This window comes from Microcebus murinus, chromosome 3, assembly GCF_040939455.1.
Source record: "Microcebus murinus isolate Inina chromosome 3, M.murinus_Inina_mat1.0, whole genome shotgun sequence".
NCBI classification, from domain to species: domain Eukaryota; kingdom Metazoa; phylum Chordata; class Mammalia; order Primates; family Cheirogaleidae; genus Microcebus; species Microcebus murinus.
Window position 1 is genome coordinate 100,452,586 of NC_134106.1, and position 25,159 is coordinate 100,477,744.

The window sequence follows — 25,159 nt, forward strand, 5'->3', positions numbered from 1 at the left end:
TCCTGAACTGTGTACACATGAGGGAGGCTTCAAGGAGTCCAGCAAAAAGTAACAGTTGGATTGCTGAAAGAAATGATCGATCAGAAGTTTCAGGTGGCGTTTGACTCCAGCCAAGTTAACTTCCTGCTAAATCAAATCAACACTCAGTAGAGGAATATTAACATAACAGAATATAGAGGCTCTATAATATATCATCCCCATTATCCATTATATAATAAAAAATTAATAGATATGTAAAGAAAGTTTGACCCATAGTTGAGAGAAAAAGCAATGAATAGAAACTAACACCAAAATTACCCAGATGTGAGAATTAGCTGACATTTAGACAGTTATTATACATATATTCAAGGACTTAAAAAATGTAGTCATAATGAATTAACCCATGGAAAACCTCAGCAGAGAAACAGAAGCTCCAACAAAAAAAAAGAACTAAAAGAAAAATTCTAGAACTGTAAAGTACAAAGTCTGAAATAAAAAAAATATACTGCATGAATTTAATAGCTGATTGTGAATGGTTAAAAGGTTGACAAATTTAAAACAGATTAAGAGAAATTATCCAATCTGAAGAGCAGAGATAAGAACTATTGAAGAAAATGAATAGGTAGGTAAAATCCTACTGACCTTTGGGATAATATCAAAGAGTCTAACATACATGTAATAGAAATGTCAGAAGGACAAGAAAGAGAGAATGGGACAGAAAAACTATTTGAAGAAATAATGACTGAGATTTTCCCAAATTTTGTGGAAAACATAAATCTATAGATTCAAGAAGCTTAGCAAAACCCAAGCAAGGCATATATATATAAGAAAATCATACCAAGAACATCACGGTCAAACTATCGAAAACCAAAGATAATGAGAAAATTTCAAAGGCAGCTAGAGAAAATGACACAGTCCAAATTGGGTGGGTAGATAGAGAGATATAATTCAGAAACAATGAAGGCCAGAGGACTATGGAACGACATTTTTAGAGTTGACTTGGATGGATGAGGGGAGCAACATCAACCTAAAATTCAATACCCAGAGAAAATATCCTCTGAAAATGATGGTAAAATAAAGATAATTTCAAGCTAAGTAAAACTTAGAATTTATCACCAGCAGATGGACATTATAAGAAATGTTTTCGTTTTGTTAAAAAAAAATGAAGGATCTACATGAAGAAATGGAGAACACTGGAAATGGTAAATATGTAGGGAAATACAAAATACTTTAAATTGTTTTAATTTCTTTAAAAGATGTGATTGTTCAAAGCAAAAATTATTCATTATATTTAAATATATGTAGGTCTATTATATATGACAACAATAACATAAAGAATGGGGGATAAATGGAACTATACTTTTGAAAGGTTCTTAAATTTTATGTCATGTAATACATTCTGGGCTCTCAGTACATTGAGATAATTTAAGGATGCATACTGTGAACCCTACCATAACCACTAAAATTTAATGTAAAAAGGTAAAGCAGAAAGCCAATAGTGGAATTTAAATGAAATAACCAGAAATACTGGATTAATTCTAAAGAAGGCAGGAAAGGAGGAACAGAACAACAATAACAACAACAACAAAAAAGATAAACAATAGAATAGAAATTAAAAAATGAAAAAAAAAGAAATTGAAAAATGACAGATTTAATCTTACCACAGCATTATTACATTAAATGTAAATGGACTAAAAACTTAAATTATAAGGCTGGATTTAAAAAAAAATTAAGAATGAGTCATAAGCTATCTACAAAAGATACATACACTTTAAATACAATGATAAAAATTACTCAAAAAGAATGGAAAACTTTTATTTGCCTTATTAGAAGGCAAACTGTAAAACTTACTGGAAAAACTTACTGGAAAACTTACCATTTGCCTTACCTAGCAAATAGTAAGCCTAGGAAGGGTGGAGTGGGTATATTAGTATCAGACTTCAAACCTATTAATATTCAAGAAGTATTAACAGAAATAGAGAGGAACAGTTCATCATAATAATTTTTAAAAGGTCAAATCATTATGAAAACAAAGTCTAACTGAAGACATGAAACTCCTATGTGCCTAATAACACAACTTCAAAATGCATGAAGCAAAAATTCACCAAACTAAAAGAAGAAATAGATGAATCCCCAGTCATAAATGGAGAGATTGTAAAATCCTCTTAGTAATAGAACTAGACCAAAAAATCCATAAGGATACAGGTGATCTGAATATTATCAATACTTAACTGAATTGGCATTTATAAGGCCAATTGATAGTTATAGAACCACTCAATTGCAGAATACACATTCTTTTTAAAGTGTACATGAAATGTTCATAAGGTAGATAATATGCTGAGCTATAAAACGAGTCTCAATAAATTTTAAAAGACTGAAATCTTAGAATGCCTACTTTGGCCACAACAGACTTAAACTAGAAATACCAATATCTAGGAAAGCCCCTAAATATTTAACACACTTCAAAGAAGTGAGTCAAAGAAGAAATCATAAAAGAAATTAAAAACTATTTTCAATTGAATGAAAATGGAAGCAGAACATATCAAAAATGGTAGTATGCAGCTAAAGCAGTGTTTAGAGGGCAACTCATAGTTTTAAATGCTTCTATTTAAAAGTAGAAAATTTAGAATCAATAATGTAATAGTCTACCAGAAGCAACCAGAGAAAGAAGAGGAAATCAAACCCCAAATGAGCAATAAAGAGCGGAATTCAACAAACCCAAAAGATGGTTTTTTGAAAACATTTAAAAACTGATAAACCTCCAGATTAATTAGATTAGATTAATCAGAAATAAAGAATGTACAGATTACCAACCAACAATAATGTCTGAAGAAAGACAAGGTTCCTGCTCTTAGGGACCTCTAGGGGAGGAAATAAATGTCTGTACAAGTAAATCTGTACCTATAGATCGTGGTAAATTCTAACGAAGAATCCTGTAGTGGAGTGAGAGGCCTGCTTAGGTCAGAGGGGGCATTTCCGCGGATATTACCCAGGGTCCCTCACCCCACTGGCAGCAACCCTAGCTCTGCCTGGAGGTTTCCTAGGCTCTTGGAGGCAGGTGGCGGCCCCGCCCCCCACCGACCCTCGCCCCGCCCCCGCCCCGCCCCTCCGCCCCTGCACCGCCCCTCCGCCGCCCCAGTGCTTCTGCGCAGGCGCGCGGCCAGCGCCCCGCCGAGGCGGGAGGTAGGGCGGGCGCCGCCGGCGGCGGGCGGGGCAACCGCTGGGTTGGCGCCGGGCCGGCCAGTGAGCTGGTGAGGTGGCGCCTGTCCGGCCCGGCCGCTCTTATTCCCCGCCATGCAGAGGCTAGACTCCAGCGCTCTGCCTCTCTAATCGGGTCTCAGCGCGGAAGGCGCCAAGGGAGCCCATGGCGGAGCCCAGCGAGCCTGACCGGCCCGACGGCGGGAGCCAGGGGGAAGAGGAGGATGAGGAGCGGGAACCGCTGCTGCCGCGGGTCGCCTGGGCCCACCGGCGGAAAGACGCCCCGGGCGGCGCCGTGCGGCTGCTGGAGGCTGCCGGGGAGGCCGGCGCGGCCTCCCCTTCCGTGGCCGTCGACGAGGAACTGTTGCTTCCGCCCTCGGACGTGGATGTCCGGAGCCCGTCCAGCACCCGGGACCGGATGCGCGCCGCGGCCTCAGGTGCGAGCCGCCTCTCCCCCTGTGCCGCGCCCGCCCCGGGCGCCTGCCGCCCGCGGGTCCCGGCTCGGATCGCTCTCGCACTTGCGCTTGCTCTCCCGCTCGCTGGGCGGCCGGCCCCGGCCGAGCTCGGCCGGATCCCGACTACACGCCCTTCTCTCCTCCCACGTTTACTCGCTCGTTTTCCTGGAGCTTTAGGCGGCGTCACCTAAGGCGAGTGGTTGTCATTAAACTAATTCCTCCTCCCCAAAGTGAGTCCAAACTTTTGGAATCAGACGCTGAGGAAGACTTAACACTGTAAAATGACTTAAGTTGTTCCCTCAAGTTTGGACTTGAGTTTTGAATTAAGAACTCTGAACGATCAAGAAAGTTCCCGGAGTTGAGGATTTGCGCTCTTGCAAGGTGGAGGAGACAGGAGATGTACAGCAAGAAATAACCAGTTGCCGCTGGGACACGTTTCAAAACCTTTTTCTATTAAATGTCATTGTGACGTTAGCCCGAGGGGACAGAGGCAGTTGAATCCTGTTCATGCTCTCTCTTCCTGCTAAGTTTTACATTCTTGTGTTGCTTCTATATTGATGCTTTAAAAAAACCCAGACCTTTTCACTATTAAGCACTCTGATAGCCTCAGATGAAAGAGAGGGTGATTGACAACAATGTTGAAAGTCAGTATAATTTAGGCATGCTGTTTTGCAGGACTTGATGAAGAGAGTTTGTTGGTGTGTCCAGTGGAGTTAGGCTAATTTAGTGGAAATAGCATAGACAAGTAAGAGCCCCAGCTAAAGGTGAAACAGACTTGTTTGTAAAATGGTAGTGATAACACCTGCTTGCAGGTTGTTGGGCTGGATTACGTGAGATGGTGTGCGCACCTTTGGTTATCACATCATACATGACAGCTTAAAGAAAAGCCAAAGAAAATGTAGTTTTCATTAATACTGCTTAGTTTTTCCGGAGTTGTTAGATTTTGCATGTCCTGCTACACTAATGTGTAGTGTTGAATGCACTAGTGTATTGAATACACTAATGTGTATTCAACAGTATAGAGAATTTTAGGTAGAATAGGTCATTCAAGTTCTAGCTGAACTTACATTCAAACATATTCTAGAGTAAATAAATTGGAGAAGCCCATGTAGGGGTGGCAAACCTGCGGCCTTCTGATTTCAAGATTCTTCTTTTTTAAGCACCAAAGGAAGCAAGAAAATTTTCATTTTTCTTTGCTGCACCCCTTTTAATAAAAGAATTTTGTTCTGGAAAATTTGGATTCAGTCAAAAGGCCACTATTAAGGACCTAGAAGATCACATTTCACCTTAAGGCCTCAGGTTCTATTATAGTGTTAGTTGTTGGATGCATTGACAGTTTAGCCAAACAAACGGGAAGTTGGAACTAGATCACATATGAACATTTGCTACCTACATTGGCAATTTGGGCATATTACCTAGAATCCAGTATGTGGAAGTAAGTGGGATCTGTGTGGCTAGCTGCCTTTTTCTATGCCAATTACCTTGTGTAGCTAGATTCTAAAAGAGCCTAAAGCCTTGAAAGTGCATTCCTTCTGTGAAAGTGAGGTCTTTTATAAGTAAATAGTATTAAGGCTAGAAAAAAATCTAAGTGAGGTTAGAGGATAATGTTAGAATACAAATGGATTGTTAAAGAGGATTCCTACCTTTTTTAATGGTAGTATCTTATTTGTATTACAATTTTCAGTTTGCTAAAATCGTTTAAAAATATGTATTTCACTTAATTATCACAGTATCCCAGCTAGTTAGTTGTGATTCACCCTCATCCTTGTTATGATAATTCAAAATTAATAAACCAGTGATGACCCGTAGGCAGTTCATAGAACTTCAGAAGTAAATGGTTTGCCCAAAGTCAAATATCCGGCAAGTGGTAAAGCCAGGAGTGAGCCTACTTCTTTTTTCTTATCCTGTATTTCTCCCATTTTGCCATAGATCCCTAAGTGTTATAAAATTATTGTTACTTTTGGTTATTATGGAGGTTTTATTTTTAATGAGATTTTAAAATAGTTTTGAATTGTCAAACTGTTTAAAAATTTTTAAGACTCCTAAAAAGTTTATGACTGAGTAATTTAACTAGATTTTTCAGTTTAGTTTTTTTAATGAATCTGTTAGCTTCCTTTGTCCTTTACCATCCATTTTCCATGAAACCACCTCTCTAGTTCCAAGAAATTCTTGCCTTTAGATTAATATTAACATCATTTATGATGCTTAACTATTTTGTTTACATAAACAGGAGGTTTATGTATTTTAGCCAGTCGAAGAATGTCATATGTCTATTATCTTTAACAAGACATTTGACAAAGTCTAGAAATAGCATAAACTATAGGATTAGTAAAAAAAACAAAACTATAGTATTAGTTGCTGGATGAATGTCAAAATAGGATTAGTGGCATTCCTTGTCCTATTTATCATTTTAATCAGTGAATTGGGTAATAATAAACATAATAGCTGATATCTACATAGCAGTTAGTATGTGCTGGGCATAGTTCTATGCCCTTCACATATATTAATTCATAACCAATCCTATGAAGTGAGTACTATTTTTTATTCCCATTTTAAGAAATCATGTAGAGTTAAAGTGACTTCTCCAAGGTCCCAGTTAACACACATCAGGAGTGCTTGCCTTCTGCTGGACAGCCTAACAGTTAGGTAACAGTATTAGAATTTACAAAGAGTTGCCAAAGTAAAAGAAAATGTGTATTTATAAGTCACTTAATGATTCATGGTGGCTTATTAATGTATAAACAGAATAAGAAAATCATTTAAAGTAAGGAAAAATGATTAGAATGGGAAATAAGACTAGTGAACTTAAATAAGATAGAGACTAGAATGAGTATACAAAATGCACATCAGATGCTTTATACAGACACCCATAAATTTGATTTTTAAGATTACTAAGCAGCTAACTTGAGAAAAACACTATCATTGCATAATAAAGTTAAAACAGACTATTTGAACAAAACAGAACTGTCAAAGAATAACCTGTCACATATTCTTTTGGAATGCCTATGCTGAACAATATTTTTATGGTAAAAGTGATTAATTTCTTAGGGGTAATTCTTATAACTTTCTTGAATCCCTTTTCAGTAGAAATAGTTCTAATGGCTGGTGCTATCTATATTGCTTTATCTAGGTTCAAGACACTGATAATCTGGTTTAATTTAGAGGAAGGTTTTAGAAGAGTATATGTTCCATAGATCTTGACAGTTCTCCATAACAGAACTTTTGAAAGATATTAAGCAGTGGTGTGTTGGAGATGACTTGTCAACTAGTGCTTAAAGTACCTTCTTTGTTTTCCATATGTTGCAAAGATATATCACTTATCAAATAGTATCTGCTTGTTGCCAGTTGAAATGAAGGCTTTGAGAAACAATAGTGACCTGTATCAGATGGATGCCCAGTCACCGGCCCTATACCCTCATAGCTTTATAGCCTATTGGAGGAAATAGTTAAAACAGACTGTATTTGTGCTCAGATGGGAAACACTGAGACTTCCCCTGAAGCATAGAGCCATCCCTTAGATGTAGGGGCCAGGGAAGACTTAGCAGAGAAAATGGCAGCCAATTTGAGACTTGAAGGTGAATGGCACTGGGACCCCTGAGGCAGGGTTCAGTTCACCAGACTTGTGAGCACCTACTTTTTCCTAGAAAATATTCTAGGAAATATTCTATTCTGCTAAGTGGGGAAGTTGTAGTAAAGATGGCTAAGATGTTGTTCTAATCTTTAAGAGAGGAAGAGTTCATTTTGATTTATTTATTTGAAATGAAAATGATAAGTCACCATGAATACTTACAGCCAATTAAATAGTCTCTTTTTTTTTGAGAGAGAGAGAGTCTCACTCTGTTGCCTAGGCTAGAGTGCCGTGGTGTCAGCCTAGCTCACAGCAACCTCAAACTTCTGGGCTCAAGCAATCCTTCTGCCTCAGCCTCTCGGGTGGCTGGGACTACAGGCGTGTGCCACCATGCCTGGCTATTTTTTTCTATGTATTTTTAGTTGGCCAATTAATTTCTTTCTATTTTTAGTAGAGACGGTGTCTCGCTCTTAGTCAGGCTGGTTTCAAACTCCTGACCTTGAGTGATCCACCCGCTTCGCCTCCCAGAGAGCTAGGATTACAGGTGTGAGCCACTGCGCCCTGCCACAATGGAATCTTTTAATCCATTTTTATTAATAGTTTCTGCTTTCTGAAGGACTAGTAATAGCCCTGAAGTGTGGTGAAGGGGATAGTTTGATAATTTTTCAGATAAATTTATTGAGAGCTTATCATATGCCAGGCCCTGTTCTAAGTACTTGGGGTACATCAGAGAACAAAACGAAGATCTCTTTCTGCATGGAACTTAGATCATTTTGTTATAGTATTGTAAGTGTGAAAGATGAAGATAAATGAGCCACAGGAAGGAAGCTTGGCTTATTCATGGGAACAGCATGTTCAAAGAGTGGGCTGAACATCTTGTGAAAAATGAGGAGTTTGAATGGGACTGAAACTTGACCAGAAGGCCACCAACTCTTCATAGAGGAGAGGTGATCCAAATGAAATATACAGAGGTAAAGTTAAGATTCTCCTCAGAAAATAATTTTGAATATTTCCAAATCAAAACACCATAGTTTATTCATTAAGGGGATGATAGTAGTTTTAATTTAAAAAAGATTAAATGTAGCTAACCATGCCCTCAACTATTAAAAATCAAACCAAATGACAACAACAGACCTTCACACCAGATCATCCATTGCACATCTAGCTTGATACTGTATAACATCTAGGGGTGTCCTACAAGTTAAACCCATTACCAGTGTACATTTAAGGAACTAGAATGAAGAAAATTGTAGAATTTAATTGTCAAGTTATGAGTCAAAGAAAAAGTATCTACTAAAACTACTTTGAATTTAGAATAGTTGATATGTAGTATTTTTTCTGGCAGTAATTAGTAGGACCAATTGTTTTGTAGGTACCTTTCTAGACTGGGTGATAAATCCAGATCGTCTTCAAATAAAAGAATATGGGGAGGATATTATCTCATTTTTCTAAAAGAGATGCTCAAAAAGGGAAAAGTTAAAAAGAAAGAAAATAAGAACCTCCTAGTTATTGTACAGGAATGTTTTTGATTGATCTGATTTTAGTTGAAAGTGAATTATTAAGTATTCAGAGGATGATTGTGGGTTCCATGAAAGCAACAAAGGCAGATTCTGTGATGAACTCATAAAACATAACCCATAAACTAATTTGGCAGCATTTAATAGTAATAATGTTAAGGTCTGCACATAATGTCCAAAAGAACTGCTCAAGTTCAGGTGTGCAAGACCAAGAATGGTCTAAGATTTTAGCCATTTCAATATGAATTAGTATGATAGGACTTGTAACTAATTAATGCAGTATTACAGGGCTTCTTATTTTGGGATGGTGTCAAGACTAAAATGTGTCTCAAATCTCTGCAATGGTTTACTTGATTTTGGAGACCATATTTTAAGGAGATATATTGAAATATTTAGGCTTGAAAGAGGAGGGCTAGTAGTATGCCGAAAAACCTGAAAATACTTCCATACAGAAGGAGTGGAGAATAGAGACTTAGGGGGAATGTGAAATGATTTTCAACTTTTTGGAGGACTATCACTGGGAAGAAAGAAGTAAGTATAAGTAGACTTTTGTTTTGCTCCAGATGGCAAGTCTAGGACCTAAGGTTAAACTGCAGGAGCCTTATTTCATTTCTGGAAAAAAAGTTTATGTTTGTTTTTAAACAAACAAAAAGGAACATAAAAAAAAACACAAATAAATAAAAGTAAAGGAGTGCAGGGTGTGGTGGCTTACACCTGAAATCCAATGGCCTCAGAGGCTGAGGCAGGAGGATTGCTTGAGCCCAGGAGTTGAAGCCTCCCTCAGTAATCTCACCACTGCACTCCAGCCTAGGTGACAGAGCAAGACCATGTCTCTAGAAAAAAAAAAAAAAGAAGAATGTTCTCTTTTTGAAAGTGTTTAAACATTGGCCCAAAGACCACTTGCTGGTGATGTATTATAGAAGGTATGCCAGCACTGGGAGCAAGGTTAAAATAAATAACTTTTCAAGTTTGTTCTTGTTGTTGAGATCCCTCGAATGCCTAACCTACAGGAAATATCATTTAACTAATTATATTGTTTACTGGCACATTCATTTATTCAAATAAATATTTATAAGTGCCCACTAAATACTGATTCCTCTTCCAAGTGAACAAGAAAGACAAAGTTCCAGCCTTTCATTCTTAAGGATTTTCAAGGGATAGATAAGAATTATTTGAAATCAGCATGTCAATTGTCTAGGCATGACAAAACACTTGGATTTTTTACTCTTTTTTTTCCCCATCTCTACAGTAAAGGATTTTTTTATTCTTTTGAGTAGGTTAAATATTCCCTTAAGCCCTTTTAATAGTATTTTTCTCACCACAAACTTTTAAAAATTAGTAAATAACAGTTTTATTTCTGTCTGAATTAAGGCAAATTTTTTTTTTTTATTTCGGCATATTATGGGGGTACAGATTTTAAGGTTTCAATAAATGCCCATTTCCCCCCTCCCCCCAAAAGTCTGAATCTCCATCATGACCATCCCCCAGATGGTGCACATCTCACTCATTATGTATGTATATACCCGCCTCCCTCCCCCCTCCCACCTGCCCAATACCCTATTACTGTAGTACCTAAGTGTCCACTTAGGTGCTACTCAGTTAATACCAGTTTGCTGGAGAATATATCTGGTGCTTGTTTTTCCATTCTTGGGATACTTCACTTAGTAGTATGGGTTCCAGCTCTAACCAGGAAAATATAAGATGTGCTATATCACCATTGTTTCTTAGAGCTGAATAGTACTCCATGGTATACATATACCACATTTTATTAATCCATTCTTGGATTGATGGGCACTTGGGCTGTTTCCACAGCCTTGCAATTATGAATTGTGCTGCTATAAACATTCGAGTGCAGGTGTCTTTTTTGTAGAGTGTCATTGGATCATTTGGGTAGATGCCCAGCAATGGGATTGCTGGATCAAATGGTAGATTCACTTGTATCGCTTTAAGGTATCTCCATATTGCTTGAACTAGAGGTTGAACTAGTTTGCAGTCCCACCAGCAGTGTAGGAGTGTTCCTCTCTCTCCGCAACCACGCCAGCATTTATCATTTGGAGATTTTTTGATAAAGGCCATTCTCACTGGGGTTAAGTGATATCTCATTGTGGTTTTGATTTGCATTTCCCTGATGATTAGAGATGTTGAGCATTTTTTCATATGTTTGTTGGCCATTCTTCTGTCTTCTTTAGAAAAATTTCTGTTCAAGTCCTTTGCCCACTTTTTAATGGGGTTATTTGATTTTTTCTTCCTGATTTTCGTGAGTTCTAAGTATATTCTAGTTATCAGTCCCTTATCGGATGCATAGGATGCAAAGATTTTCTCCCATTCTGTAGGTTGTCTGTTTACTTTCATGACTATTTCTTTGGCTGTGCAGAAGCTTTGTAGTTTCATCATGTCCCATTTATTTATTTTTGTTGCTGCTGTGATTGCCTTTGGGGACTTCTTCATAAACTCTTTGCCCAGGCCAATGTCTAGGAGAGTGTTTCCAACTTTTTCCTCTAGAGTTCTAATAGTTTCATACCTTAGGTTTAAGTCTGTTATCCAGCGTGAGTTGGTTTTTGTGAGAGGTGAAAGGTGTGGGTCCTGTTTTAGCCTTCTACAGGTGGCTATCCAGTTTTCCCAGCACCATTTATTGAAGAGGGATTCTTTTCCACAGCGTATGTTTTGTCTGCTTTGTCAAAGATTAGATGGCTATATGAGCATGGTTTTATATCAGGATTCTCACATCTGTTCCACTGGTCCATATTCCTATTTTTGTGCCAATACCATATTGATTTAATTACTACAGCTTTGTAGTATAGTTTGATATCTGGCATATTAATGCCTCCCATTTTGTTTTTGTTGCCTAGAATTGCTCTTGATATTCGGGGTCTTCTTTGGTTCCATACGAAGCGTAAAATTATTTTTTCTATATCTGTGAAGAATGCTGATGGGATTTTAATAGGTATAGCATTGAATCTGTAGATCAGTTTGGGTAGTATAGACATTTTGATGATATTGAGTCTGCCGATCCACGAGCATGGTATGGATTTCCATCTGTTTACATCCTCTGCTATTTCCTTCCTCAGTGTTTCATAGTTCTCCCTGTAGAGGTCTTTTACGTCCTTGGTTAAGTAAATTCCTTAGGTACTTTAATTTCTTTGTTGCTATTGTGAAGGGAATTGAGTCTTTGATTTGGTTCTCAATTAGATTGTTGTTGGCGTATATGAATGCCTCTGATTTCTGTGTGTTGATTTTGTATCCTGAGACTTTACTAAATTCATTGATCAGTTCCAGGAGTTTCTTGGTTGAATCCTTGGGGTTTTCTAGATACAATATCATATCATCAGCAAACAGTGAAAGTTTGATCTCTTCTGCCCCTATTTGGATACCTTTGATTCCATTTTCCTGTCTGATTGCTGTAGCCAAGACTTCCAGCACTATGTTGAACAGAAGTGGAGATAGTGGGCAGCCTTGTCTGGTTCCAGTTCTAAGTGGGAATGATTTCAATCTTTCCCCATTCAGTATGATGTTGGCTATGGGTCTGTCATATATGGCTTCTATCATTTTTAGGTATGCCCCTTCTATGCCTATTTTCTTAAGTGTTCGTATCATGAAAGGGTGTTGAATTTTGTCAAAAGCTTTGTCTGCATCTATTGAAAGAATCATGTGGTCTTTGTTTTTGCTTCTGTTTATGTGGTGAATTGCATTTATAGATTTACGTATGTTGAACCATCCCTGCATCCCTGGGATGAAGCCCACTTGGTCGTGGTGGATTATTTTTTTGATAAGTGTCTGGATTCGGTTAGCTAAGATTTTGTTGAGAATTTTTGCATCTATATTCATTAGGGATATTGGTCTGTAGTTTTCTTTTTTTGTTGCATCCTTTCCTGGTTTTGGTATCAGAGTAATATTCGCTTCATAAAAGGTGTCAGGGAGGTTTCCGTTCTTCTCGATGTTGTGGAATAGTTTCTGCAAGATAGGTACTAGTTCTTCTTTGTAAATATGGTAAAATTCAGGTGTGAAGCCATCTGGACCGGGACTTTTCTTTTTAGGGAGATTTTTAATTGCTGTTTCTATTTCAGCTGTTGAGATTGGTGAATTAAGGCAAATTTTAAATTAAGAGAAGTTGATTGCTTTTGAATTTTCATAATAATACATGTATAGCCTTGAAATACCTTCCAAATTAAAAAATGAATAGTTACTGGGGTAGGTAGATGTGAGCCACCTGTAATCCCAGCACTTTGGGAGGCTTAGGTGAGAGGATTGCTTGAGGCCAGGAGTTCGAGACCAGCCTTGGCAACATAGCAAGGCCTTGACTCTACAAAATATTAAAACATTACCCAGAAATGGAGGCACAGTGCCTATAGTCCTAGCTACCCAGGAGGTTGAGGCAGGAGGATCACTAAAGCTCAGGAATTCAAGGCTGCAGTGAGCTATGCTCCTACCACTGCACTCTAGCTTGGGTGACAGAGTGAGACCTGTCTCTGAAAAAAATAAAAAGAAAGAAAAAATAAAATGTGAATAGTCTTTGGCATGTCTACCATTTTAAGTGATTAGTTATTAATTCATTCAGCAAGTGTTTATTGAGTGCTTATTATGTTCCAGGAACTATGTACGTTCTGGGGCTGTGGCAGTGAAAGAAATCCTTGTCGTCTTGGAGCTCACAAAATAAACACACAGTATATTAGGTGATAAGTGCTAAATAGAAAAATAAAGTGGGGGTTAGAAGCAATTGAGTAAGGGTCATGGGGGCCATAATAAGGGCTTGGCCTTACTGTGAGATGGGAAACCACTGGGCTGCTTGGTACAGAGGGGTGGCATGATTTGTCCTATAAAAGGATTACTATGGCTTCTCTTGTTAAGTACAGAGGGGGTGTGGGTGAGAGAGGGAGACCAGTTAGGAGGTACTTGTAGTAATTCAGGTAAGAGTTGAGAGTGATCTAATCATTTGGAAGGAATGGAGATGGTAAGAGGTAGTTGAAGTCTGGATATTTAAGATAGAGCCAACATGACTTGTTGATAGGTTGGATTTGGAGGTTGAGAGTGTAAGATCACCGATGATTCTAAGGTTTTCACCTAAGCAACTGGAAGATTTCATTGATCAGATTCAGCTGTTCTGGTACAAACATGGATTTAGCAAACAGTGGGGTTTAACCAGGACTGGAATTTTTCCAGGTGATCATGATGAAGGAAGGGGGAAAGAGTGATTCTGTAATGATTGACCAGTTTAAACTATTTTAAGGTGGCTGAGGAGTAGGGTAGCAAGAATATGAAGATAGTGAGGTCCAGTGACATTGTGGTAGATCAGTGCTTTGTTGTTTCTAATAGGGTGGACAAATTTTTGAACGCAAAGCACCAGAGGCACTAAAATGGGAAGATAGGAGGTGCTTGTGATTGAAAGTATGGGGCTGGGCACAGTGGCTCATGCCTATAATCCCAGCATTTTGGGAGGCCAAGGTGGAAGGATTGCTTGAGGCCGGGAGTTCAATACCAACCTGGGCAACATAGCAAGACGTTGTCTCTATTAAAAAAAAATAAGAAGAAAAGAAATATGGAGAGCTTATAATTATTGATCTGAGGTTTGACTATGGAGTCAGAAACTGAAATCGGATAGACAGAATCACTGGAGGAGAGGAGTTCAAAGAAATGAAAGATAGTAATATGATTATTTCAACAAATCCTGAACTTTTTTTCCCATATGTGATTATTTGGAACTTTTAAGAGAAGTAGGGTTTCATATAATACTTGATTTCATTTTTTGTACCTTGATATTCTTATGCCCGTAACCTAATCCAATATTACATGTCCATATCATGAACATTCTCATAGCTGGTCTTTCTTCTTAAAGCAGTAACTACTGGTACTTCAGAGATGAATGCAGTCTTGGATGATCCAGAATTTGCTGATATTATATTGAGAGCAGAGCAAGCAATAGAAGTTGGAATTTTTCCAGAAAGAATCTTTCAAGGTTCAAGTGGAAGTTACTTTGTGAAGGATCCTAAGAGGGTGAGAATTTCACAGACCTACTCTATATAACAGAAATTTTGGAAAACACTAATTTAGATGCAAAGTCGTTGTAAGTTTCTGAAGATGTTTTCCTAGTAAATCTGATTGCAACCTCTTTTCCAAAATAAAGGTCAGTTTTGTATCTTTACTAAAGCACACTACTATTAGAAATAGAGCTAATCATTTTAAGTCATAGTTTGCTGTTGTGTTATTTTTATATTTGGTTTCAAGCATGTATTGAATGCCTATATTCCAGCTGTAGACTTGTTGAGCATACATATTCATAAGTCCTTATCGTATTTTTTGCCTACAAATATTTGTTTTTAGTATTATACCAGGGGAAGGAGGCTAGGCAATCAAAAGTTTGAAGGCATTGGCATCTTACGAAGTGAAATGAGCCAAACGAATTCTAGAGCTTTTGAAAGGAAAAGTCGATATGGGACTGTGTTGCAATTCATCTAGAATTTTTTTTTTTTAAAACCTATGTTTTTTTCTTCTAAAGGCTTTCTGAATGATGCATAATGAGCAGTTCTTTTTTCAGGGGGAAGAATGTTTATAATTTCATCAAATTTTTCTTGCAAAGATTGAAGTTATATTTTAAAATGATTAAAAAAAATTTTTTTTATTGTTTTTAGAAACAGGATCTCACTCTATCACCCAGGCTGGAATGCAGTAGTGCAATCATAGCTCACTGTAACCTTGAACTTTGGGGCTCAAACAATTCTCCCGGCAAGTAGCTAGGACTAAAGGTGCACACCATTGCACCTGGCTAATTAAAAAATTTTTTTTTGTACAGATGGAATCTGTCTATGTTGCCCAGGCTAGTCTTGAACTCCTGGCTTCAACCAATCCTCCTGCCTTGGCTTCCGAAAGCACTGAATGACAGACATGAGCCACTGAACCCAGCCAAAACTAATTTTGAATCAGTCTTTTTTTTTGAGACTTAAAATTATTTATATGTAATGTCAGCCTCTCAATCTTTATTCCAAGCTTGGTTTCTTAATTTGTTCTTGTTGATTTTTTTTACTAGTGACTCAGACTTTATTGTATTAAATTTATTGCATTATAAAGCAATTATATACTTAGAATTATAATAAGATTTTTATTTCTTGCTTAAGGATAATTCAGCCTGTAAATTTAATATGAATATATTGTATCAGACAGTACTAAAGAGTGTAGAGACTTTTAGATATCCAAGAGCAAATGTTTTTAAAAGTTTATTTAAAATTGGTTCATGAAAAAATAACTGGAAAAGAATTAAGAGTAGGACTGCTTGACAGCATAGATGTTCACAATATCTTATTACCTTTGTATTTTAGACAACTGGTTTTTTGTCATTGAATTTATCTACTTATTAAACAAATACTTGAATGCCTACTATGCATCAGGTACTAGTCTAAGTACTGGAGATGCAGCCCTAACAAAGCCCCTGCCTTTTTAGAATGTAAATTATTGTGGGGAAAGTAGAGAATAAACAAACATATAATTTGGACATTTAGTAAATAATGAATAATAACACCGTTTGATCTAGAGTGGTGGTTTTTATTTATTTATTAATTTTTTTTTTTGAGATAGGGTCTTGCTCTGTCACTCCAGGTGGAGTGTAGTGGTGTCATCATAGCCCACTGCAACCTTAAACTCCTGGGCTTAAGCAACTCTCCTATCTGAGCCTTGCAAGTAACTGGTACTATAGGCATGCACCGTGACACCTGGCTACTTTTTCTGTGTTTAGCAGAGACAAGGTCTCGATCTTGCTCAGGCTGGTCTCAAACTCCTGGTCTCAAGCTCCTGTGATCCTTCTGCCTTGGCCTCCCAGAGTGCTAGGATTATAGACATTGGCCACTGGGCCCGGCCTATAGTGGTGGTTTTTAATAAACATTTAAAAATCAGTGGAACTTTTTCTTAACTTGGAAGTCCAAAAATATAAAACAGATGAAATCAAAGTTAATCTGGTTAAATGGCATGGAGTCTTGGAGCCTTGTCCTCTCCTTTCTATGGTTTGTCAGAGAACCATTTGAAAACTACTGGTCTAAGAGTTATTGATTTTAGATTGCTGAATGGGAATGAATGTAAAAATGTGATTGGAACTAAACCTCTTAATATTTGAGGGTTGTGTCTAAATCAGTGGTGGAAAGCAGTAGAAAACAAGTTATCAGAATGCATTTTATGGATTATTATCTATATTAAAAGTCTAATGAGATTTCTACTTTTTTTCCCTATAGAAAATTATTGGTGTGTTTAAACCCAAATCAGAAGAGCCTTATGGTCAACTGAATCCAAAATGGACCAAATATGTTCATAAGGTCTGCTGCCCTTGCTGCTTTGGCAGAGGCTGCCTAGTTCCTAATCAGGGTTACCTTTCTGAAGCTGGTGCCTACCTTATAGATGAAAAGCTTCATCTGGGCATTGTACCTAAAACAAAGGTAAAGGAGGATTTGTTTTTATTCATGTACTTCTAATTTTCAGCCTGTTTATCTCTGAATAGTAATGATTCCTAATGATTAAGCCTAAAGTTGAGCCCCCTTTTTGGTAATCCAAGAGTCATGAGCGACTAGTAAATTGACGGTAGTATAGATCCACACAGTATCTAAGGGAATGTGTCTTCTTTTTCTGAGGTCAGACAGTGCTAACAAGAAAGAACAACCATTTAGAAAGCAGAAAAAGATTAGGGATCTAGAGATCCTATAGAAGGTAGAGATAACTAAAATGCTTAAAAGATTACTATTGTTTTCTTTTTGGCTTTTATAATTTTTATTTAAGCCTGCCTCAAAATGTTCATTGCTAAGTATATTTCATTGTTCTTTGTTTCTAGGTGGTTTGGCTTGTCAGTGAGACCTTTAACTATAGTGCAATTGACCGTGCAAAATCAAGAGGCAAAAAGTATGCTTTAGAAAAAGTGCCAAAAGTAGGTAGAAAGTTTCATCGGATAGGACTTCCTCCTAAGGTAAGTTTCTCTGATAAGCTTTATTTGGAGAGCAATTGGGCACATGTATCCTGAACTCCAGGAGCTAAGAATTGTGCTGTGAGCTGTGGATGCAATAATAAAGAAAAGAGTTTTTTTAATCTTCCAGGAACTTATAGTAAACAAGTAATTTCAGTGCAGTATGATAAAACTGTAGATATGATGGTAAGTTCAGGAAGCTTTGAGAGGATAGAAGAGGGATGCCTTGCCCAGTTAGGAGGGGTGGGGAAAGTTTACAAGAAGAGATTACATAGAAGGCTTTATAAAGTAAAGGCTAAAAGCTCATATCTAGAAGCAGACCTAGGTTCTAATCCCAGACTCTCTGTTAGTTAGCTCTAAGAGGGCAAGTTCCTTATTCTGTAAGCCCCAGTTTCTATAAAACAGGGTTGATAAAAACTACGTCTTAGGTTGTTGTGAGTATACAATTAAGAAATTCATGTCAAGTACTTAGTACATAGTAAAGATTTAGTAAATGGTAGCAGCTGTGTTTACTCATTACATGTTAAATTTTGTTTTTTTTTCTTGTGACTTTTCAATAAACCTGAGGGATGAGTAGGAGCTAGCTAAGCAAGGGTGGAAAGAGTTAACGTGGAAAGATGTTCTAGAAAAAGCTTTAGGATTTATTTTTTTTTAAATATATTTGGCCTATTATTTTTTTGGTTTGTTGCTGTACATTTATCTATATAAAAGAATTTGAGTAGGAATTCATGATTAACAACTTTTTTTTAAAAAAAAAGTGTACTCCAAGTTGGCAGAAAGTTTGAAAAATTGTAGGAGGTCTGGTCCTCCTTGGATATACTGAAATAAGTGTGACTAAAGGAGGATATTATTTCCATATTCATGACAGTTACTGATACTTATAAGTTCTTTAAAGAAAACTCTAAGAAAGTCATTACAATTTCATGCCAACAACAATATAAGGTGTTAGGGTAAGAAACAGATTTTCTTTGTGGTGATTTGTTTGTTTGCGTTTATGAGGCACACTAGGTTACACGTTGCCTCTGTGTCATGTGCTGTTTAAATTTATATTAATATTTCCTTCTTTAATGAATTATTTAATGTTGATTAGTAATTTTAGTAATAATAGTGCCTTTTAAAATGGTTATATATTCAAGGAAAGGACTTTAAAAAAATACTGTAGAGGTTATGATTAATTGATTAGTTCTTTAAAATTTATGACAGGATCCTTAATCTCTCTGGCCAACAAATCTATCCTATTTTTTAAATAAAATTTTATTTTGTATTTTATGTTATAAAAAGAATCCTGAAAAGTTTCTTTAGTAAGATAAACTTGCACTATTGTTAAATAACCAGGATAGGTTTAAAATTTGGCCTCCATAATTAAATTTATTTTAATGAATATTTTTAGAAAACAGCATTCTTTTAAGAGTCTCACCTTGAGGGCACATATTTATTCTCTTTTTTAATTATTCTAAAATAGCTGCTGTGCTCCTTGAGAGCCTAGGGTTGAGCATTCTTTGTTTGCTATGTATTCTTCATGTGATTATTTAAAATTAGTGTATAAAAATAGTTTTCTTGATAAATGTGGCTTATCTAAATTGGTGTTAGCTCTTCTTTCTTATTGTGTTTATGTAACATATTTTGTGACAGTACTGCTGAGAAATTAAAAAGTTAATCCCTTTGTTCTTATACTTTCTTTTCTAACTATAGTTCTTAAAATTATAGATTGGTTCCTTTCAGTTATTTGTTGAAGGTTACAAGGAGGCTGAATATTGGCTTAGGAAATTTGAAGCTGACCCTTTGCCTGAGAATATTAGAAAACAATTTCAGTCACAATTTGAAAGATTAGTTATTTTGGATTACATCATCAGAAATACAGGTATTGAAGTTCTCTCATTTGTTTACTCAAATATTATTAGTTTCAGACTGTATTTTGTTATCCAAATCAAAGCCATGAAATTTGATGCAGAAGTCTTGAAGCCTCTTTCTCTGCCTGCTTTGGAAAATAGATGTAGTGCTGACTCTCCTGGGCAGAATTCATCCTGCCTGGGGGATCCTGACTCATAGCAGGCTCCTCCCAGGTGATAGAGATCAGTTCCTATCCCTTATGGAGAAATTTCTTAGGGGCAAGACAAAGCCAGATATTAGAAATGTTATCTGCATAATATGAATAATTGAAACTTGATTGTGTAAATTGTCTTACATGCTCATTTTGACATTATATAACAGCAAAGTCTATAAATACATTAAACTCTTAATTTTTTCTGTGCCGGAAGGGGGCAGTGATGTAGATAATCCATAGCAGTGGTTCCCAAGTACGGGTCCCTGGACTATCAGGTTTAGCATTACATAAGAACTTAAACATGCGTCTTCTCAGACACCACCCCATTTCTGCTGAAACTCTGCAAGTGGGGGCCAGCAGACTGTGTTTTAAGAAGCCCTCCAGGTAATTCTGTTGTACTCTAAAGTTTAAGAACCAGTGTCTTAAACCAAAGTTTAAGAATCAAACGTTCAGAAATGTTTCCTCATTTTCCTTCTGAAAAAGCATCATGTAATTTTCTAGATTTACCTTCATAATTAATATGTTGTTAGGTAATATTAACATTAATATATGGTCTAGACTACTCTTATACTGACATTAGGTAAGTCTACTTAGAAATTTGCCTAGCAATAGGGGTAGGTGCTTTTTTATCCTAAGGTAAGGAAAAGTTCCTTGATTTTGATAACCTTGGTTTAATAATTGTACCCACCTTGCAGGGTGGTTATGAGGATTACATGAATTAGATACATGTTAAACACAACAGTATTTGGCACAGAGAAATGTTTGGTAAAGGTTAGATAAAATTTGTGGATTTTTTTTTTAGTTTATATGTATTCACTTGGAATCTTTAATATGATAAACATATGCTACAAATAACCAATGAAAGTCTCAAAAATCAGATAGTGACTAGATTTTCTCCCTCAATATTAACCTATGAGGTTATTAAGTCTGAAATGTCTGATTTCCTTAAGTACTAAGTCTGACAGTTGATGTCTCTGACATTTCGCTTTGACAATTCTTATTTCATTTTTATTGTGAAGGTACATCCTCATTTTTCAAATGCATGGTTTGGCTTGTGATTATCTTTTGAATTTTTTTTTCGAGTAATTTTTATGAAACCATGAATATGTCAAAAATTCATGTTATTTTCAAATGTGACTTCCCTCGTGGAACCAATACAGTGCAGAGTATCAATGAAGTTTGGGGAAGGATGTGGCTAATGAACCCACAGTACATACGTTGATAGTTTGAGAAGTTCTGTCCTGGTGATTTTAGTCCTGAAAGTGAACCACGTGGGCGAGCTGAGAACAAGGTGGATAACGATGAGCTGAAAGCTATAGTGGAAGCGAATTGATCTCAACCTACTCATGAATTAGCAAGGTTTGGTGTTCCTATTCCAACAATATTGGACCATTTGAAACAAATCGGCAAGGTAAAGAAGCTGGACAGATGGGTACTGCATGAATTAAATGAGTGTCAGAAGAGAAATCATCTTGAAATTTGCGTTTGTTTGCTGTCATGACATTTTCTACACCATATTGTTACATGTGATGAACAGTGGACTGTTTTTTGACAACCACAAGCATTCAGCACAATGGTTGGATAAAGATGAAGTGCCAAAACATAGTCCAAAACTGAATGTTCATCAAAAAAGCCAATGGTGTCTGTTTGGTGCTCCAGCGCTGGTATTATCCACTACAGCTTCACGAATCCTGGTCAGTGGATTACAGCAGATGGCTACTGCAACCAACTGGATGAAATGATGACGATGCTTGCGATTAAGCAGCTGAGATTGATCAATAGAGACAACACTGGACCACATGTTGCACAAACAATGCTGGTCACACTAAAGAGGCTGGCCTTGGAAACTCTCTGTCATCCACTGTATTCACCAGACCTTGCACCAACTGACTATCACTTCTTCCAAGCTTTGGACCACTTCTTGTAAGGAAAAATATTCAATTCTCAACAAGCTGTGGAAAACACCTTTCATGATTTCATTGCCACTCGCTCTCCAGGCTTCTTCACGGCTGGCATAAGCAAGTTACCGTTAAGATGGCAAAACTGTGTTGATAGTTTAGGTGCATACTTTGATTAATTGTACTACTTTTATTTGAGATATAATAAACCTAACTTTTGATTTGAAATCAGTCATTTCATATTTAATGACCTAATGTAATGTCCATAAAAATGAAGTAACAGATTTTTTTTTGTTTTGAAAGACAGGGGAAATGATAATTGGTTAATCAATTATGAAAAACAGAAATGTAGTAAAGAAATTGGCTGTAAGGTAAGGAAATTTAAAATAAACAAATAAAAACTATATATATTTATTTTCTGTAAAAGATTCCTTGAAGTTATTCTTTCCCATCCTCCTCCTTTCACTTAGATCCTTGGATTTAAATCCCTTTTCTCTGTTTTTCTCATACTTTTTCTTTCCATCATTTGTTTACATTGCATTTCTCAATTCTACTTTTTATTATCTCTGTACAGCTTTTTTTTTTTTTTTAAGAGACGGTCTTGCTGTGTTATGCATGTTGGAGTTCAGTGGCTCCACTAAATGGGCACATAATAGCATACTATAGCCTTGACCTCCTAGACTCGAGTGATCCTCCTGCCTCAGACCCCCCAAGTAACTGAGATTACAGGCATGCCTGCTTGGCTTATTTTTTATTTTGTATTAAAATAGAAGTATAATACCAACTTAGTACTTTAGAGCTTAGAAAATTTTAGGATCACCAGATGTTTTTTGCTTTTATGTAATAAAAAAGCTTCTGGTATTTTTGGTCACCATATTTGTATTTTACTAATTCACTTCTTTCTGAGTCTTTTGAGTCAGTATTAGATAATACGATATTAACTAATACAATGGAACATGTGTGCTTTACCTGTGAATCACAGCCATTGAACTTTAAAAAAAAAGTACTTCTTATAAGAAGCTGGTTTTAACGTATGTAATAGACTGCATGGACCCTTAACACTATCAGAGTTACCGATTTTAGATTAATTGCTGTCAACTTTTGAGTACCCAAGTTCAAATTTTACATATTTACATAAGAGATATTTTCAGAATAGTTTTACAAGTTTAAAACAATCTGTATATTTGAGAAAATATTAAGTTATTAAAATTTTTTCTTCAATATTTATAGTCTCTGTGTTCTTAAGTTGTCACTTCATCACTTTTAAAAGTTTATAATTGTGTTTATGAAGGCAATTTAAAAATATTCATAGTACTTAGCAATAAGAAAGGACAAACTTGATAGGCATTGTAATATGAATGAATCTAAAAATCATGCTGAGTGAAAGAAGCTGTACATAAAAGGAACATCTGTATGATTCCATTTGTGTAAAAATATAGAAAATGCAAACTAGTTTCTAGTGACAGAAACAGACCAGTGGTTGCTTGGGGATGGGATGGCAGGGGGATGGACTGCAGAGGGACACAAGTAAAGTTTGGGGTGAAGGTTTACATGTGTCCAGGCTCATCAGTTATATATGTTAATATATGAAGTTAATTGTGTGTAAATTGTGCCTCAATAATTATTTAGTTGTAAATAGAGAAGAATGATATAAATAAATGGCAGTTATAGCAGAAATGGATTTGAAATATACACATAAAGGTACATATTTATAATAGCTCCTGAATTTATTTTATTGGTATATCCTGAGCAATTAGATTTTGCTGAAAACTTTATTTTTTGTTCTTAGTAATATTTCGTGCATTTTAATTGAGTTAATATATTTGATATAAACTAAAAGAAAACTGATGCATGACATGAATCTTCACTGTAGTACTTTTAATTTAAAAATTGCCTTTTTTCACTTTTTGTCATTTTATCTAGGCCAGTTAGTAGTGGCAGTCATCTGTCTTTAAATAACTGGAAATACTGTTTAACATGAAAACCCTCTTGCTCCTGAAGTCTTTGTTTCTACTATAGAAGATGTAGAAGTTAGGAATGGCCTACATTCTGTAATCAAGAATATCTTGGCTGGATGTGGTGGCTCACACCTGTTGTAATCTTAGCACTTTGGGAGGCCAGGGTGGGAGGATTGTTTGAGGCTGGGAGTTTATGACCAGCCTGAGCAAGAATGAGACCCCATCTCTTACAAAAAGTAGAAAAATTAGCTGGGTGTGGTGGTGTGAACCTGTAGTCCCAGCAACCAGGGAGGCGGAGGCAGGAGGATCACTTGAAACCAGAGTTTGAGGTTGTAGTGAGTTATGATGATACATACCACTGCATTCTAGTCCAGGGGACAGACCAAGACCCTGTCTCATAAAAAAAAAAAAAAAAAAAAAAAAGAATAAATATCTTGAGGTTCTTTCTACTGAATCTTATTATATTTAGTTATGGTCTTTGGGGGAGTTTTATTTAGAAACATTTTATGTTTGAACTAATTATTTCTGTGGGACCCTGAGAAAGTCTGGATCTTGATAAGGTAATCTTATTAAATTTTCTTTAAAAAATCATTAGTATTTTACAAAATATACATTTAAATAGTGCATCTAGCAATGAATTCTAGAACATCACTTAAGTCCTAGTGTTTTCAAGTCCCTTTCTCTGAGAGGAAAACAAATGAAACCATTACTGGATAAACAGGTAATATCAAATTTTTAAAAATAGTCATTATGAAATTCTTACCAGTTTTTAAGGCAGTCTCTTCCCCTCCTGGGTGAATTTGTATTCTTTCTGGCAACTTACTATTAATTTTTATAGGCTCTTCAGAGTGAATATGTTCTTAAATCTCAATAATTATTGAAAATAATTTACCCTTTGGTAATATTTATATAGATTCTTTTATCAACGGTCATTTTTCTTCTTTTTAGGAATCAAAATGTATCAATGATAAGGAATTGCTTATTAAAATAGCTGCAATTGATAATGGTTTAGCATTTCCTTTCAAACACCCTGATGAATGGAGAGCGTGTGAGTATTTAGAACCTTACATAGATTTTATAATTACCTCTTTTCCAGAATGGGAAAGGAACAAAATTTACAGATATCAAAATAGCAGAGGAAAAACTTTGGTGAAGTATATGATTCATTAGGGCTCAGTTCTAGGCAGTAGGGATGCAAACGTGTGTACTACATGGGCCTTGCTGTATATTATTTACTTTATTTTTGGACGACTGGTTTTGATTTTTAGGCTTATATTAGCCTTGGAAAATGAGTTTGGTAGCTTTCCAATTTTAAAAAATATATATAACATGGGAGGATTATCTACTTTAATATTCTGGTAAAACTGTATTGAAAGTTTTGAGTTTATTCACTTATAAAACAATTTAGGCCTTTCCCCCCCACCCAACCGCTTTTGAGTGAGTACTGCTTTAATTGCCTTCCCAGTCTCTTATGGTTAGTAGGTTTTCTACATCTTCTTGAGCCAGGTTTATATACTTTTATTTTGCTTAAAATTGTCCATGATATCTTGAGTTTAGATTTATAACATTTTGTTAGAATTCTCTTATAATTAAGAAAATCCCCTCTGTGCATA

General features: G+C 36.3%; 1 protein-coding gene across 2 annotated transcripts in view; it reads left to right on the top strand.

Annotated features, from left to right (window-relative positions):
• The first annotated feature begins 3,101 nt into the window (after positions 1-3,101).
• The window catches only part of PI4K2B (phosphatidylinositol 4-kinase type 2 beta), a 33,812-nt gene continuing 11,754 nt past the window's right edge, over positions 3,102-25,159 (top strand). The window contains exons 1-7 of one of the 2 annotated variants that reach the window (XM_012737462.2): positions 3,102-3,614; positions 14,548-14,705; positions 16,928-17,128; positions 17,518-17,649; positions 19,354-19,507; positions 21,892-21,959; positions 24,495-24,594. In XM_012737462.2, coding sequence (XP_012592916.1) covers positions 3,344-3,614; positions 14,548-14,705; positions 16,928-17,128; positions 17,518-17,649; positions 19,354-19,507; positions 21,892-21,959; positions 24,495-24,594 — 1,084 coding nt within the window. In that variant the 5' untranslated portion in view covers positions 3,102-3,343. The remainder of the gene's footprint in view (positions 3,615-14,547; positions 14,706-16,927; positions 17,129-17,517; positions 17,650-19,353; positions 19,508-21,891; positions 21,960-24,494; positions 24,595-25,159) is intronic. The other variant, XM_012737463.2, reaches the window with a different exon arrangement.